This window comes from Melanaphis sacchari, unplaced genomic scaffold, assembly GCF_002803265.2.
Source record: "Melanaphis sacchari strain LSU unplaced genomic scaffold, SCAv2.0 Contig11_pilon_pilon, whole genome shotgun sequence".
Lineage (NCBI taxonomy): Eukaryota > Metazoa > Arthropoda > Insecta > Hemiptera > Aphididae > Melanaphis > Melanaphis sacchari.
In genome coordinates this window covers 6,527,660-6,545,834 of record NW_020270469.1, presented here as the reverse complement: position 1 = coordinate 6,545,834, position 18,175 = coordinate 6,527,660, and the positions used below count along the sequence as shown (strand labels likewise).

At 27.7% G+C, this 18,175-nt stretch overlaps 1 protein-coding gene across 2 annotated transcripts in view; it reads right to left on the bottom strand.

Annotated features, from left to right (window-relative positions):
* The window catches only part of LOC112604223 (discoidin domain-containing receptor 2-like), a 159,572-nt gene that overhangs the window by 59,975 nt on the left and 81,422 nt on the right, over positions 1-18,175 (bottom strand). For both annotated transcript variants that reach the window (XM_025353159.1, XM_025353160.1), the window contains one exon: positions 13,488-13,593. In XM_025353159.1, coding sequence (XP_025208944.1) covers positions 13,488-13,593 — 106 coding nt within the window. The remainder of the gene's footprint in view (positions 1-13,487; positions 13,594-18,175) is intronic.

Here is an 18,175-nt window from a genome sequence, read left to right as displayed (position 1 = left end):
AATAAATTGAACACATCAGAATAAGCTCAACTTGTTAGAACTTCTTTCATTTCGCTCACAGCTATGAACAAGTTAAGTTTGAATGTTTATATAACATATGATATATTCAATACTCATATATGTGTATATTATATTTTAATGTATGAATATAACTATGTTTATATGAATATAATACCTTTATTTTCATTGAGTAAAAACGCATATAATGTGTACCTTTTTATTTAATAAAGATAATTGAAGAACCAATTTTTATTTCATATGAACTCTTTAAAAAAAAATATTTATTTAAACATTAGATTACTAACAAAAGTTCTATTAAATTATTTTTTCTTTAAACTTAATGATACAATTATTTTTTCTTTAATTTTGTATTTTGATCAAAAAAAATTCTTACATTAATTCAGATTTACTATAAGATTTAATAGGCCATTTTTTTTTTTTTTTTTTTAAGTAGAATCTTTATTATTGGTATTTACATTAATAATTCTCAATATTAGAATATTGGATTTAAATTATACAATCTATATATTATAGTAGTAAAATAGTGGCGTGGTGTGGCACGATGGTTGGCCTTAGTCACTAATGTGTTCTGAGGTCAAGCATCGGCTGACATCGCTAGATCTCGGATGGGTGACCATCCGAATTCTTAGTGACAAATCTATAGCTCACACACATATGCACACTTGTTCCAATCTTACTAAATAAACCTTACAACCCTTTTGTTTTTTAAACAAAAACTTTTCACAAAAAAAAAACTTCTGCTGTTCCTATCTACAGCTAATGTACTTAGTTGCCGGGCTTAAATAACATCAATAAAAAAAAAAGTAGTCAAATAACTATAAGTGCTAATAGAATAATTAAAATACATTTTTGTTGTTGTTGGAGAATCCGTCCAATAATATAAAAATTAAATGTACTATCATTATTTTAAGATATCTATGTACATTTTATATCTTGTGTGCACTTTTAAATATTTAATATCTGATAAAAAAAAAGGGGGGGATTTATACAAAAGAACATAAAATATTCTTATTATTTAAATTAAATTTATAAATTACTACATAGCATCATAATACAATAATTCATTATTTTCTATTGATTGTAAAATATTATAATAAAATATATATAACTGTATCTGATAAAATAAAATAAATAATTATTAATTTTAAATTGAGAATAATGCACAGTATTTAAATTTTAGCATAAATCATATCATATTATCTAAAAATATAACAGTTAAAATAAATAACGAACCGCTCTATAATAATAAAGAAAATTGTAAGCTTTCTACAGGCTTCAGATTTATTAGTTGATATTATAAGTATTATTTATTTCATGCGACATTAAATTCGTAATGTATGATAATATTTGTATAATTTCTTTTGCTAATAATAATAAAATATAATAATATTATATTTTCAGTGCTATTATAAAAATAAGTATCCCATCAGCGTAATATTAAGCTGATTATAATAGTCTTTGTACTAAAAATATAATACATTGGTTACGCATAGCTAGGTTGTGATTATGATAAACCTTTACCAGACTGCATAAATACCATGATATCTTACTATTAAAAAATATAACTATAAAATACGTTTTGTATAATTATATTTAAAAATGTATATATGTATATATGTATGTATATTTTTTAAAATTCGCAATGGACTTAAGTAGATACCGAATATCTTTCCATTATTCAGATTAAATATTTTTGGATTTACTCGTTTAAAAGTAAAAATAATAATAATAATAAGATAAGATAAAAGTACAAAGTAAAATATGCAAATATCAAAACAAATGCCACGCGCTCAAACTCGCGTATCGTATTGAAATGTTATTACGAGTAGTTATTATGACTTCAATCATAATAATTTCGATGTAAATAACGCTCAATATAAATTGTGGAAAAACACAAAATTCGTCGAAGCACTTAAATAATTATATAACTAATTAACTATTTGCATACCTAATTCGAAAATAATTTGCAGATAGTCATGTCTAAGTCCTCAAAAAAATATTCTGTTTAAGGTTAAGAAATTAAAAATGTACGTAAGTTGTTACTTAAATCATCTGTGTAAGCTTAAAAAATAAAAAAAATTATAACGATAAAAAATAATAGTAAACATTTTACTGAGAATCAAAATACATATTCAGCTACAAAAATAATTTTTACTGGATATCTATATATCTATATATCTATATATATATATATATAATATATACATTGTTTCGTAGTTGAATTAGCGTTCGATATACTCGTGTACTTTTGTATTTACTATTATAGATTATATATAGTTTATTCGAAGACCCCGACCACCTATCTCACCCGCACACACATACCATCATTTTGTTGTGACATAAGAGTCGGATAAGCAGTAGTTATACCAATAGATAATACCAAAGTTTCGTCGTATCCTAGAAGTTTCGTACGCGCTCCAAACTGTCGTGGTCGTTGTCGTTTTATCGTAGCAAACGTAAAACTATAGTGCCCTCACGTGTTTATTATAATATTATATTCTGTTATAAATAATTATTATTACGAGGCTGATTCTATCGTAATGAATATCCATATAGTGTAATCATATAAATATTGGAGCTAGGAAGAGGGAGAAAGTGAATATATTTTTTTAATAAGAGGCAGCGATGGCCGGTAGGTACCTTTTAAAATCGATTCTCTTCATTTCCCCTTATAAACGATCAAGTTACTACCACATAATACAATCATGGATCATATTTCATAACATTAGCCACTGCCTTTTATATTATTTATATATAAGCGTTAAACTTATCATAATATCAGACCGTTCGAGACGGACCCTTGTTATATTATACTTTTAAGACAGTGGTGTTGTACAATACATAGTAGGTACATGATATGATATTATCTGTCACGATATTATCAATTGATAAACTTTGAGATGTATATTTTAATTTTAATGATCAAAATATTTTACGATATTAGGCTAATAATACTAAAACACGAACATAGTATTAATGGTAGTTAAAACTATATTCGATGACTATCACGTTCATCGTATATAATACGAGTATACACATTATTCCTACATAAAATATTTCATTATATTTATACGAGTATGTACAATAATAGTGTTAAAATGTAAATATTTAATATCCATAACATTTTTAATCATTTAAAAATCGTTATTAAGAAAACTGATAACAAATATGTTATATTACTACAGATACATATATTAAATAAGTTCAGTTATATTATATAATTATTAAAAAATTCTAGAGTTTTATAAAGTAATGCAATACACCTAGCTTATTAAATAATATTGTAACATAAAAATACAACGGCTATAGTATCATACACACGATACACCCTCGAAGATTGTATTTATGAATTGGAAACACCTGTTCGAATATCAAGTGTTAGAATAGTATATGCACAAAAACGGTTTGAATAAATTCCAATTGTTATTGAGCATATTTTAAAACTGTTAAAACTAGCATAAGATGTAAATAATAATAGTTAAAATAAAGGTTTAATAATAGTTAAAAAGTTAAGAAATTAGTTTATTTTCTAATTAAATTGATAAACTAACGTTAGGTGAGGTAGAATTATCAATTGTTATAACAGTTTTTGTTAATTTAGTTATTGCACGAAAGTTAAAATTATGCTGATATATAACATCAATAACTGTAGTCAAAACAAATTAATTACCTATTGTTTAATCACATAGTACAACATGATTTTAAATACAATTAAGGAAATACATTTATTTAAATGGAAATTATGCATTTTTAAGCCTTAAGTACAACTATAGTATGCATTTAAATGGAATAATAGCCAGTAGGATGTATTTTTAACTAAGTTTCTAGGCAGATATTATTTAAAATATTTAAAAATCAATTTTTATTATCTAGGTGGCTGGTTAGATTATTAAAAAATTAACTCCTTTTTAATGAATTATTCTAATAATTTTCTCCGTGTTTACAATTGACTTACGTTAATCAAATGTTGTTAATGTTGTTTTACCAAACTACGTAACTCAAATTAATTTTTATCATAAAAAAATAATCCATGTATGAATTTAAATTGTTTTTATGTTTGGATTACTTTAACTATTATTATTTTATATTTTAAAATTCGAATATTCTATAAAATTTGTAGATAATATATATTATTATTCGAATAAAAATAACAAATTGGATATACGGCATTGGAAAATATGATATTCGAACATGTGACCCACTCTTTATTGATAAATAGTATGCCTGTTGTACAAATCCCTAATTAAAGTATAAAAGCTTTGGTGGTGAGGTGACGTACGCACGAAAAAGGGTTTGAGAGGGTATGCAGGGGAGAGTTAGTACACGCATTGCAAAATACAATCTGAGGGATTTTATTTAGTTAATCGGCCTATTCAACAGGCATTTTAAACATAGCCAAGCAATACGCATCAGTGTGTTCAGCCTACAGCAGTGTATTGAATACGTATCGAATAAAGTTGTCCAAGCGTGTAAAATGTATATATAATATACATTAAATAATGCATCAGTGTTCTAGCAGGTAAGCTCGAATTATATATGTGTTGTATGAGTATATATATATAAATATATATGATATATTATAAAATCATATAGGGGCTATAAAATGTTTTACTGCGACACTATTCAATTGTATACATGTAAATAATATTATGTTTCTATTGTATAATATAGGTATACTATTGAAGAATAATAATGGAGATAAAATAGCATTTATTATAATACTTATTACTATATGTAGGGTTTAGTCTAAAATATATTATACGGGCGCACATACGTGAAGTTGGGCCATCCACTTTTATTGAGACTCAAAGTATTCACCAATATTTTGTGAGTTAGTTGCAAGAACTTGCAAATTAGTCATAAAATATTAATGCATATTTACATACATATTTTCACAAATTAGAGCGACATAAATGAGCTACGTGATCTTAGCCCACTCGTTAATTTTTAAAAAATAAATTACTGGAAATAACATAGTATAGTTTGGACCCATCAATAATTATTTCATTTTTAGCTAATAAACAACTAAATTACAAATTTTGAAAGTAATGAATTTTACATATTATATTTTAGGTATAATGAGATACAATTCGGAGGTGATGCTTAATTCTGATATCGTTGCTTCGTTGAAACGAAACTAAATATAGCAGTGTGTCAAAAAAAAAAAAAAAAAACATTTAAGAAGAAACAATACGCGCAATAAATGCGTTTACGCTCATTTGAAATGAAAATTGTTTCATATAGATACATACTTAGTAATACATAATATATTAAAGACACGGTATAAGTCAAGATGAATTGAGTACTCAGCAATATTTTTCATTTTAGTTTTAGCTTTCTCACTACAACGGTCGTTGAATTGTTGGTGGATATTTTCAGTTTTCTATAGAATGTTGTACATTCAATGGTATTATAGTATACCGTATACATTATAGAATAACTATGATATGATATACAATATAATGTATAGTAAAACCGTTAAAATATTGTATTCATTACCCATACATTTTTAATATGTATTCACGATTGACGTATTTTGTAAAAGTAACATTATTAAACGTATCACTAATCATACGTTAGGTAAGTAAAAAAAAATAATATACCTAATATCTTTTAACGTAAGCGAAAATTTTACTGCGTAAGAAGTCTATTTCTCTAAATGTATATATTATTATACAATATTATTCCATTGCCTCGTAGGACGGACCACCTGGTCAACCGTTGTCTTATATATAGTACGTATACAGTCGATACTTATATAGATAGGTAAGTTCGTTTTATTATATGGTTTGGTGTTCAAATGATTTATTTATCATAATGTAACCTAGGTTTATAAAGGTTGCTATCATAATTTAAAATTTCAACATGTGAAATCGAGAAGAGCCATAGTCGACACAGCAGGTATAATATGATATTAATTCATAATTTATTCAATTGAAAATGAATAATAAATGTACACGTATATGCAGGCGATACAATGATATTGTATATTTCAGACCCGTGTGACTATATAATTTGTAGTTGAACGAGTATAATATGCGATCGCATACAACAAAATATAAACGAATTAAATTTCGAATGAATATTACGAAGAGTTCGTTTTAAATTCATATATTTTTTACCTTTGTAGCGGGTAAAGTTACCTGCAATAATTGGAAGGTAAAATACGTAGACTCATTGGGATAATTTCGTTTCTCTCTCTTTATTTCTTAATCTCTCTCTCTCTCTCTCTCTCTCTCTCTCTCTCTCCGTTACACATCCATAATTTATTATAATATATAACATTTATGATATGTATATATACTATAGATGCTACATTAACGCGTGTACATTATATACAACAATTCGCCCTACCACTCTCGCAGAATAAACATTTTTCAATAAAACGATGCCGCCCGCAGCCGTAAAAAATAATCTGTGGTCTTACTCACGAGAAAAGCATTTTAAGTTTCCAGCTAAACTTTTCTTGTTGGCCCGCGTATAACCGTCAGTTGAAAAATCACGCGAGGGCATACAAACTACGTCAACGGGAAATGAAACTTGGCGGCGGACACGCGTGTTTCTGTTGCACCCGAACAGATGGAAGCCTCGCACATACAAACTTTTCACCAATTCCATCTATAATAGCTATCGTCGTGTAAACAGACATTTTCACGATGATATGTGGGCACGGCATACGAAATACACCTCAGCACATTACGTCCGTCCAACAACGCGTATACGGGGTGATTCGTTTAATTTTTAAAATTGTTAAAGAATACTTTTGATCAAATTTTTGAGATCTTTTGATACTGCTTGAGGAATGCCCCGCGGGGATACAAAATTCTGTATTTCAAACGAAATCCTCCCCCCTATTTTACTGTAGAGTATTCAGTGGATACTCTACTTTTTTGAACGTTTTGATGTACTTAATATTCAAAATTCATACGAGTAGTTTCTTATCTATTAAAATGTTTAAATTCAGAAAAAAAAAGGGTGAGCATGCTAGGCGAATTACACTGTAAATTCTTATTATTATTAGTATCATAATTATTATTTATCCGTACAATATACGCACATGGATACGCTGCCGTATCAAACCAACAGTGATGGGCATACATATTGTGTTTTTGCAAGCTGTCTGTCTAATTTACAATTACTCTCGGCTACACCAAATATCACTTAGGGGTGCGCAACGAGGTTTATGTGATGTCATATAATAATATATAATCCGGATCGGTGACGACGACGACGGTAGTACGGTGACTACACCACCGGTGAACATCTACAAAGTGGCCTAGTTACACTCATTAGCATATTATACAGTCCCTCTGTAATACACACACACACACACACACACATATACACATATATATATATACTATATGTATTACCTTAACGAAAAGCTGCACATTTATATATAGTATAAACATATAGGTATGTGTGTGTGTGTGTGTGTGTATTTTAGATCTCGTTAAGGTAAATCTTAAGTGCGTCGTACCCACTCACGTATAATACGTATTATATAATAGTACACATACATCGCGCGAATGTATGTGTGTTTTCTCGTTGTGCATAATACGATTCACTGGACTAATTAGTAGGTAGCTGAGTCTGGGCTGACGAAAAGACGAGTATGCAGGCAACGAACGTCAACTGAACAAGACAGACACACAGACACACAGACACACAGACACACAGATACACAGACGCTACGTAAGAGAAACCATTGAACGCCGCAGAAATGTTTATGGAAATATGCAAAATATTATTTAACCGGTAAAAACGAAAAAAAAAAAATAAAAAAGAACACACCGGTGTTTTGTATATTATTTATTTTTTGTAATATCATAGTAAATTCGCATCCCCAACAATACATCCGTATGGCTGCATATGTGACTAGTTTCGTTTTAAATAATGTAATATGGTAAATTAATATGTAGGTAATATTATCATATATATATATATTATAGTATATAAAAATACGAATATACCACTTGTATTTTGTCGTCCTTTGTGTAGCAATGTTCTTTAATTATTAAAGTTATTAAATAATATACATATAAAAAATAAATGTAAAGATTATAAGAGTCAATTCTATAAAAACACATTGAATAGATAAAAACTAACGAGAGATAAATGCATACGCGTATACACGAAAATGAACATAAGAATATTGCTTTTAAAAATTATTCTTACTTTTAAGCCAAGTGAAATAATAGTTATAAGTATGTTTTAAGCAGTGTTACCATGCTTAAAATATACTTATTTTTTATTAGCTTCCAACATTTATGATTATTACAGCTCAAAAATTATTAATACGTAAATGCTAAAAATATAAGGTCAAGAGACAAAAACATAGAGGAAAAAAACCAAAAAAAAAAAAAAAAGAAAAAGCAACTAAAACAAAAATTGCACTTTAAAGTCGGTAATTTTTATTTCCATCGTATTCAAATAATACTTAGTTTTTAAAACGAATATTGACCACTAACCCTAATAAATACAATTATATGTCAGTCAAATTTTAAGTAAATTTGATCTGATTTTAAATTCACATAATAATAATAATATGTCCTTGTTTTTTCTAGGTTAATTATTGTTTGTTTGTAATGGTTTTATTTTTTTTTTTTTGGAAATCATCCACAACGCGTAGAATAACCCCGACCTTAAAAACAGCGTACAGACAGAGGCGTGCTTAAGCCGGGCAAGTCAGAAGATTGTATTGTTGCCGCGGCCAAGTCCCTGCTAATTATGAAATAATGCCAGGAAGGTCGTTTAATTTAATCAAATCCGGGTCGGTACCGGTAGCAATAAAAGTCATGTGGTGTGTTTTTCCCCGCGGAATTATATAAATAAGCACATTGTGTTTTTTTTAAATCTCTTCTGTGCATACCTATATTCATATATATATATTTATTATAAACACTAAATTATATGAGACTGCACGCACATACACATAATATACTGCAGGGTGATTAACAGTAAACTCTCATTATTTCGAAAAGTATTAACTTTTTTTGATAGTATTTGTTTAACGTAATTGTAATTCATTGGCTCAAGTTAGCGCGGGTATTCTCATACGAAACGACATTATTGGAAAAATTGTTATATTTTTTTATCGTGATAATTTTTTAAATTAAAACATTTATTTTTAATTTATTATTTTAAAGCGGAATATTCCACTAAAAATTTAAATAATTAAAATTATGTTATATAGATAAAAATTATGATATAGCATCATATCCCACTCATCAGATGATAATAATAATAAAAATATAACTTAATAGCTTATAAATTAAAATGTTGTTTTTTATTGACATAAAATTCTGAAAAAATAAAAATAGAAGGATTCTCATTTGAAAAATAGAAGTTTTATCTCTGTAAGACACTGCTTATTATGAATACAAAAAAATCCGAAGAATTTAAAAATATAGTATTAAGCTTATATTGTAAATCAAAATTTAAATAAATTCGTCATTAGAGGAAAAATGGGGGTGAATATACTTAGGAAATCACCCCTTATAATATACACACATTTTTATGAGAGCGAAACGCTCGCTTTCGTTTTTTCCCTTCATCCAAAAATTACATCTTAAACCAATACATTATTATGCGTACACGACTCATTATAACAAATTGGCTTTGCCGATCGTCTAGCTCACAGCTGCTGTAGGTGGTGTATTATAATAATGTAAGGTGGCTTTTACTGCTGCCACTGCAGGTATTAAAACGTGGTTAATTAATATATACGTGTTTCGGTGTGTTTCATGGTCCGCTGCATTACAGTGATGGGCTGCGTATAATAATGCTTAAAACGCAATTTATGGCATGCATGTAACTAAGAACCTTATAAATATAATTAGATATACATTACACATAGATCGTGGAAGTACATATGCACGCCACCTCCAAATTCCATTTCACTCCGGTGACTAACTGTATAGTTAGAAGAACTCGACGGACGTTTATACGGTGCATACATCGTGTATACCTAAATGTAGTAAGGGGGGATCAATTACTTTTTCACTGTCAAGGGATAGGCTGCACAAGTGAAGCGTTCGATTTTTAAACATATTTTTTAACCAAAATAATACTGTAATAAGCGAGGTAAGCAATCAACCCCAATCCATAGCCAACATCGTCCAATTCATCACAGCCGCCAATCTTCAAATCAAAATTTAATTAACACTTAGATTTAATACACAATATATTTAATTTTTTTCTTTTTTTTTTCTTACTTTGTAAGTTTAATGGCCCATGTTGCCGAGGGTATACATTTAAAAAGAAATAAAAGAAATATTTGTATAATCGACCTTACCTCATAATTTTACCTTGTATTATATTTTATATCAATATGAAGTAAAAAAATATGTGATCGAAAAAAAAACAATAAACTGAATAAGGCACTTTTAGTTATTATTAAGTACTATGTGATAGTCAATTAGATATTTATTTTTAGTGAAAATTTAACATATATAATGTTATAGTTGAATGTGATAATAACGAATATCGCAAACGAACGATTTCCAATCAAAATACTATTAGGATACCCACCTGTCCTCACTTATTTTTAAATATGGTGGTAGTAAATTAATATCAGTAGGTATAGTGAACACAATAAATTGTAATCATACGTATACTATAATACACGTATTAAATACAATCGATTTAAAATTAACGAAACTAAAATATGAAAATTAAATCGTTCTTTCAGCCAGCCGGCCATTAGTTTATCGATGGTTATTTAAATTTCAACTCCTGTACAATTTTATTTGTTTGATCAGGATGACGATCGTATGCCAATAAACGTTAGTGATTCGTAATACATGATCATATGTGTAGCATATTCATACATTTGATATGAAACAATTATGTGACACACACAAGATTTAACTATTATTATAGGATAAGCTCCACTTATAATATAATATCCTTGTCTACAGTACTGTGATGCGGTGACTGAGAATTGATTGCCTGACGGAATTAAATGTGCAGCCGTCATTTCATTAATCTGGGCCGGCGCTAAAAGCTAAGCAGTCGTTCAGAGCAGTTAATTTGAAAAGCGCCAAATTGTAATAAGTAATAACCAAATATAAGCATTATATTGTATGCATTATGTATACATGACTGTGTAAACTGCATTTGATGATGCAGTTTGGCTTGCAAGGTTTTAGGATCAATTAGACAAAACGCATATACACTCATAGATATTACAGATTATATATATTTCCATGGTTACCGATGAGTGGCGTGAAGTAGTCGAGTCACTATGGTTTTCCAGAGTGGCTATTGCGTCGATGGGCATTGGATACGTATACCACGTATAGTAATGCATATATTATATAACATCTATTATCTATACTGTATTGGTAGTTTATAGGAATTGGAGTTTTATAGTCTGTAAAAATAATAAAGTATATTTTAAAAATATGTGTTCTATCTATCGTTCTTTGCATCAAAGTGAATGTTAAAATAATACGCAAAAACGTAATTAGATATATCGACGTTTAGTTTATAATTAAACTACCTATATAAGATAATAAAAATATTTATTACTACTTTAAGATATACATGCTATGTTTACTGTCATGGCCTCAAAATGTGTGGAAAAATATATTTTGTATTTATCAAAAAAATCCCAGATAAAATTATATTATATGCTCTAAAATATGCTGATATGTGTTAAAATAAATCATAATATAATTATTGTATACTTATTTTAAGTATTGAAAGATAAATTGGAAATAATATGTACACATATCAATATCTTATTGAGCTCATAACTTTTAAGGGTACGTATGATATCAGTAGAATTTAACAATTTCAGACTTATATTATTATTTACCGTTACACTTTTTGATTTGATTTTCGTTCGTATGTTAGGTTCTTTTAAATTTATTATATTCTAATAACGCGTACTTTAATGATATAGTATATGTATAATGCATTTATAGGTATTGTTTCATAAAACTTTTATACGCTTCTTACTATCATATGTTGAAATAATTAAGAAATGTTAATCTTATTACAATTCGTAGATGTGTCTTACAGTAAAAAAAAATAAACAAAATTCTTCATGATACATTTTAATAATATTGAACGGATATATTTTCAGCAATACTCTAAACTAAATTTTCAAAAGTAAAAAAATAACATATTGTTTGACTTTGTTGTACACAACCAACTACGCAACAATAATAAATTAACACCGACGCTATAGTATTTATAAAAGCTGTGCGTCAACTTGGCCATTCTTATTTTATATGATAGCAAGTAATTTTTTACGATAAGCACTGTAGTATTCAAGTCATATTTTATTTTCAACTTGATAAACTAATATAGTTGTCTTAACTTTTACGAATTTTATTTCGTATACATAAATCAAACACGTTATTGCAAACCACGATTATGCTTAAAGTTAAATGAATTATGCGATGGAAAATATTTTCGGATTACGTTAAGCGCTCTTTATGTTTGTAGTTTTTTTTTTTTTTTAAACTTCTGAGGCTAACCAAAATGCATAATCTATTATTCAATAGCCGATATTATAAAATATAATGATAATATACGCTTGGACACTTCACTATAATACATTTTAATATTTCAAAAATAAGACAGTATTCTATTAAATTCGTATATTGTGTACTTGATTAAGTATGTCAGTTTATTTGTCATAGTAAACATTATTATATACAATAAATGCATATTGTTATTCTAAAGAAATACAAAATTTTATGAAAAATAAACATGGTAAAAAAAAAATAAGTTATAACAGAGTATACAGAATACGTGGAAAGTAGTCAACTTGAATAACAATGTAAAAGAACACAGTAGAATAAAAATAAATACCCATCGAACGTGGAAAAATGAACAAAATAGTCAAATATTACATACATTTGTGTAATAATAGGAAACGATAGTTGGAAATGGAGAAATTATGGGAAATAGTTTATGGGAGGTGCTGAAAGAGAGATGGTTTCAAACAGTGGAGATAACGAATACATATATGCGATAAAAAAAAAAAAAAAAAAAAAAAAAAATAACAAGATCCTATTTACGCAAAAGGACACGATTTTGCGGGATCGCCGTGATGTCGTTCTCGGAATATAAATATATACGTATCTATTATCACTCGTTCCGAAGGTACTCTCAGAGTGATCAATCTAATACTGTACAGTATAACTTCCATCTATACACATATATCGTTAGGTTTATAGACCCACGTGTACATTGACTATCTATATGTAAGTATTATACTATGTACATAGTAATGGTTTCAAATAAGTTATCTACCATCGTGACGTGTGTACACATTTTCTTTCTTTTCTTTTTTTTTTTTTTGTAAATAACTGAGCAGTGAAATTAATGGTTTTAGACGTTTTAGTTATAAATAATGTGTGTTATACCGTTTCGAATATACGCAAATAAGAACTATTAAAGTCTTATTATTTTGGTAATTATTACTTAATAACATGAGATAATTTTACCTTCCGTTGCTCGGTCCGACATTTGGCACGTTGTACGACGAACTAGCTGTGATCGCTGAATCCGGAATGGCGCCGGATTCCATACCCAGTGCTTCATCGCATTCTCCTGTTAAAATGAAAAAAAAATGGTTAATAATCGTTTTTAAAGTTTTTTTTTTTACAGATTTACAAGACATAGTATATCAAATCACGTCATATCTAAGAGAAGTGCATGTAACTTTTACGTGGCGTGTATAAGAATAACAGTCCAGAAAAAAAAAACTTTTAATTCCGTAAACATTGTAAATAACTTGCGAATTTTGGTAATGGCCCGACTCGACCCGAAAGACACGAGTTTGCCAGAATATTGTTCGTCAAAAAAGTTTTTGCAACTTCGTGGCGCAAACGACAGTGAGCAAATAAGAAACACAGATGATTTTTTTGAAAATTTAATACTAATGCCCATCATTTATAAATGTCGAATGATTGAAATGTCGTTCACTCTTTATTAAGTTTCATATTGTTCACGAAGTTTGTTTTCATATTTCACGAAAGAAAAAAAAATGTATATATATATATATATATAATGTCAAACATATAATGATATTAAAATACGATTTTTTTAGTATTTATCTTACACAAATATAATATATAATATTCATATTTGTATGTGATTGAATTTTCTAACGACGTCTGTGAATCGCATACAGTAGTAACATTACAAATACATAATATAACATTAATATATACATTTGAATTTAATATTTGATTTAGATTAGAAACATCAAAAATACCATAAATATTTTCTAACACTAGATGGTTCATTTTAATACCTTCATTCATTATTTAAAAAAGTTATACGTTTTTAGAAATTCTTATTTTTTCGTAATTTGGTATTGTTTTAAATCAACAATTTTGAAAAAAATCATTTTTTTTTTCAATTATTAATCATTTTATTTTTCATATTTTTTATATTATTCATCATATACCTACTTTTAATTTTATATTTCAAAGCAATTTTTTTTTTTTTTGACTAGGTAATTTCATATAAATAAATGCAAATTTCAAAAAAAGTAATGAAATTGGTATAACTTATAAATACTTAAAGTATTGACAAGCGTAGTATTAGATAACATTTTAAAGGATACAGCTGTAAAACTTTTTACTCATTTTATAATATATTCTTTAAATGTCTCTTAAAAATAATTAACAAATCATTTGAAATTCTTGTCTAACTAAATACTCAAAAATATAATACGCTTAGGAATATGAAATTAAAAATGTATGTTGCCATTAAAAAAAGTAAAAACTTAAAAAAAATAATGAATATAAAAAATTGTAAAAATTATTATTTTGCAACTTCAACATGATTTAGTACATTATTTTATGGGAGAACAGGTTGTCCAGGGCGCTCGTGCCGGCGGCGAAAGTAACTACACCAGCGGCAACGGTGACCAGGAGAACAATTGTCTTTGTTTTGACCAAAATTATGACATATAAGAAAAATTGCATAACACTGCTTATAATATTACATCGCAAAATTCCGTTCCGTTACAAGATTTTATTGTCGAGTGTCGACGGGCAGCAAAAGGAAAATTTCAGTATTGAATTATTTTCTGAATATTATATTCTATTAATTGTAATTGTTTCTGTAAAATCAAAATAATTAGTAAAACAACAAATAAAAATAATATTTTAAACTAAGGACGTATTTGATGTACTCAAAATACTTCAATAAACCAGTAATTATCTTATTGGGCTTGATAAATATTAGGATTTTTGTTTTAGTTTCTTTACTATTTTATTATTATCCACTATTGTTAAACATGTAGTAAGGTAGTGTGAGAAGAATTTTGATTGCAGCAAAACTACAGTTCAAACTGAAAATCGTGTTGTCTGAATAATTACGCGGTTTTGAAAAGTTTCGGGCATCAAGAACGTTATCAAATGCGTCAAGGTAGGTATCTTGCAGTCTGCACTGCAATGAAGTGTTTTGTCTGCAATGTTCGGAGGAATGTCACTCGACTATCTACGTGGTTATAAGTGAAAATACTTCAAAATCTTGTAAGGTCTCGAACGTATAATGATCCTCTTTGTGTTGGTAATTTCAAGGGGAAAAACAAATATTCGTTTCTACCGCTAGTTATTCGCTATTGTACTTCACCACTGGTCCTTTATCATAAGACCGAATAAATTAAACTTCACGTTTCTTCGGAGTTCGCTGAACATTTTTTTCAGGGTTGAAACCTATTATGATTTCTATTGTTTTTTAATTACCCCGTCTTGGCATAAACTTTTTAAATCCTTTGAATTCAACGAGAAATTATTAATTATACTATAGTAGTGAAGTTATATTTTTTTTCGAGTTTTAATGTAAAAATCACGCATGTACATCATATGGATCATTTTGTGGTTAAATTGATTTGTGCAGATGTATTATTTTCTTAAGAATATTGTAAACATTTATAAACTAAACAATTGTTTGTCACTAATAATTAATGGTACCAATATTTTACAAACTTAACGGTATTATAGTAACGTTATTCTTACATAAAAGCTTTCGTTCAAATCATTAAAATTGATCGAATAATTATTATCCTCAATATTAGTCTTGCATATTACTTAAAAATTAAAGTAAAATATAACGGATAATTTTTACAAAGTTTTCTCTTTTATTTAAACTGCTACTAAACGCGTTCTTTACAGCTTTACAATAATTTTTTGACGGCTTCGTTGTGGAAGGTACTTTATATAATAGCTTTTCTACTATGAAATATAGTACATCTGGGACCCATAATTTTAATGTCACCCAATCGATCCTTCCTAAAGACTGCCGAAAGCGACGCGACTAGGTCATGCAATTTACAGTATACAACTTACTATTCTGTTGTTTTTTTTTAACTTTAATCATAGACTTGTGGTGAAATTGAACTTAACCCTAATTTTATGTTTGATTTATACCTACATCATGTAATGACGTTAGGGATTCTATAGTCAATGTTGACTTTTCTAGTTAATAATACTTATTTTTACGTGTCAATTCTCCATATATAAAAATAAAAATAATGATATGTGCATCGAGGAATTTTCTATTTCAATGTTGTTAATTATATTACACTTGTGTCGGCACAATTATTGGCAAGAAACAAATAACATATACAAGCATAAATACAATATGTACTGGATATAGGTACACAAACTGTTAAAATTTACTTCACAGGTGTAAGTTCATAACTCGACTATAAAATATACACAATTTGCTCGAGGTGATTATACATGGTGAAATAAATGGATTGTAAATCGTACAGTATGGTTAGAAGACGAAAAAAATACATCTCCACACACATATACACACTGTGCAGCTTTAGAACCATATCATATCGTGTGTAATAATAATAATAATAATAATAATAGTAATAATAATTTACCATGGCTAGAGAAGTATAGTTCTATATACTTTATGGACTATGCCTTGCGTGTCGTTTTTTCGTTGCATGTCACAAACCTACTCTCGTTTGGAGGTCCGATTATACATAAATATATATATATATATATATATATTATACAATATGCACATACACCAGGCACCCCAAACTACCCTCCAAATCACGTTACACTGCAGTGAGAGGAAGAGAAAAAAGTCGTAAAATTATACGATTCGTAAAAACAAAAATACCTACTACACTTGTACATATAATATTGTATAGGTCTGTATGTGATTTACAACAGTCGCACGCGTATAAAGAAGAACGTGGCACGGCACTTTTCTTTATTTATTTTCATGTTTTTTTTTTTTTTTTTTACTTTTTTTTAACAGCTAGAGAACATATCCATATAGATGACTATACTATATTTTATATTAACGATAAGGTTTACGAAAGATTCTACACAAACATGTTTATAGTACTGCTGCAGTTTGCTACTGGTCTTAGATTTCTTATCAAAAATTAAGGTGCAGCTATAAGTAACATTCCACGCACGTATTATAAGAACCACCCTTCGTATTCCACTCTCTGAAAATAATGTTTCTTGTTCATCACTTACTCACGGAAATGTCCAAACCGTAATAATTTATTTACGATGCTAAATATTTTTCGCTTTTTTTTATAAATTGGCAACACTATTTTATTATATATTATTATTTATAGTAGCGATCATTATGTATAAAAAATTTTTGTACGTTGATTATTGAATTCGTCTTTTATTTTTTAAATTTTTATATTATAGTAACAATTATTATTAATTATAATATACATTTCAACACAGAAGATAATAATATACTAAAATATCACTATTTAATGCTATTAAATTCGAATACACTATAAATTATATAAAAAAAAAGTGTTCATCAATTTTTGATTTATAATTTGAACTTATTTATAAATTTATATTATAATATTTTCATAATATGGTAGTTTATTAAATTTTAATAAATTTATCAATGTTATATTTATTCTTCATGTTTACCTACTATTTAATCAGAATTAATTACCATCATTTATTGTGTCATTATATTATGTATTATTAGAGAATTTAAATTTTGTTTCAATGTTTTAGATTCTAGAACAGTAGACATATTAAATTAAAACTGTAATTATTTCATGACAATAATTATTACTGTTTTTTACTCGACATCTGCGTATGTAATTTTATAGTAGGTAAATATGGTAAATAATTTCAAAGTAAAAAATATAAAAAAATTTAGTGTA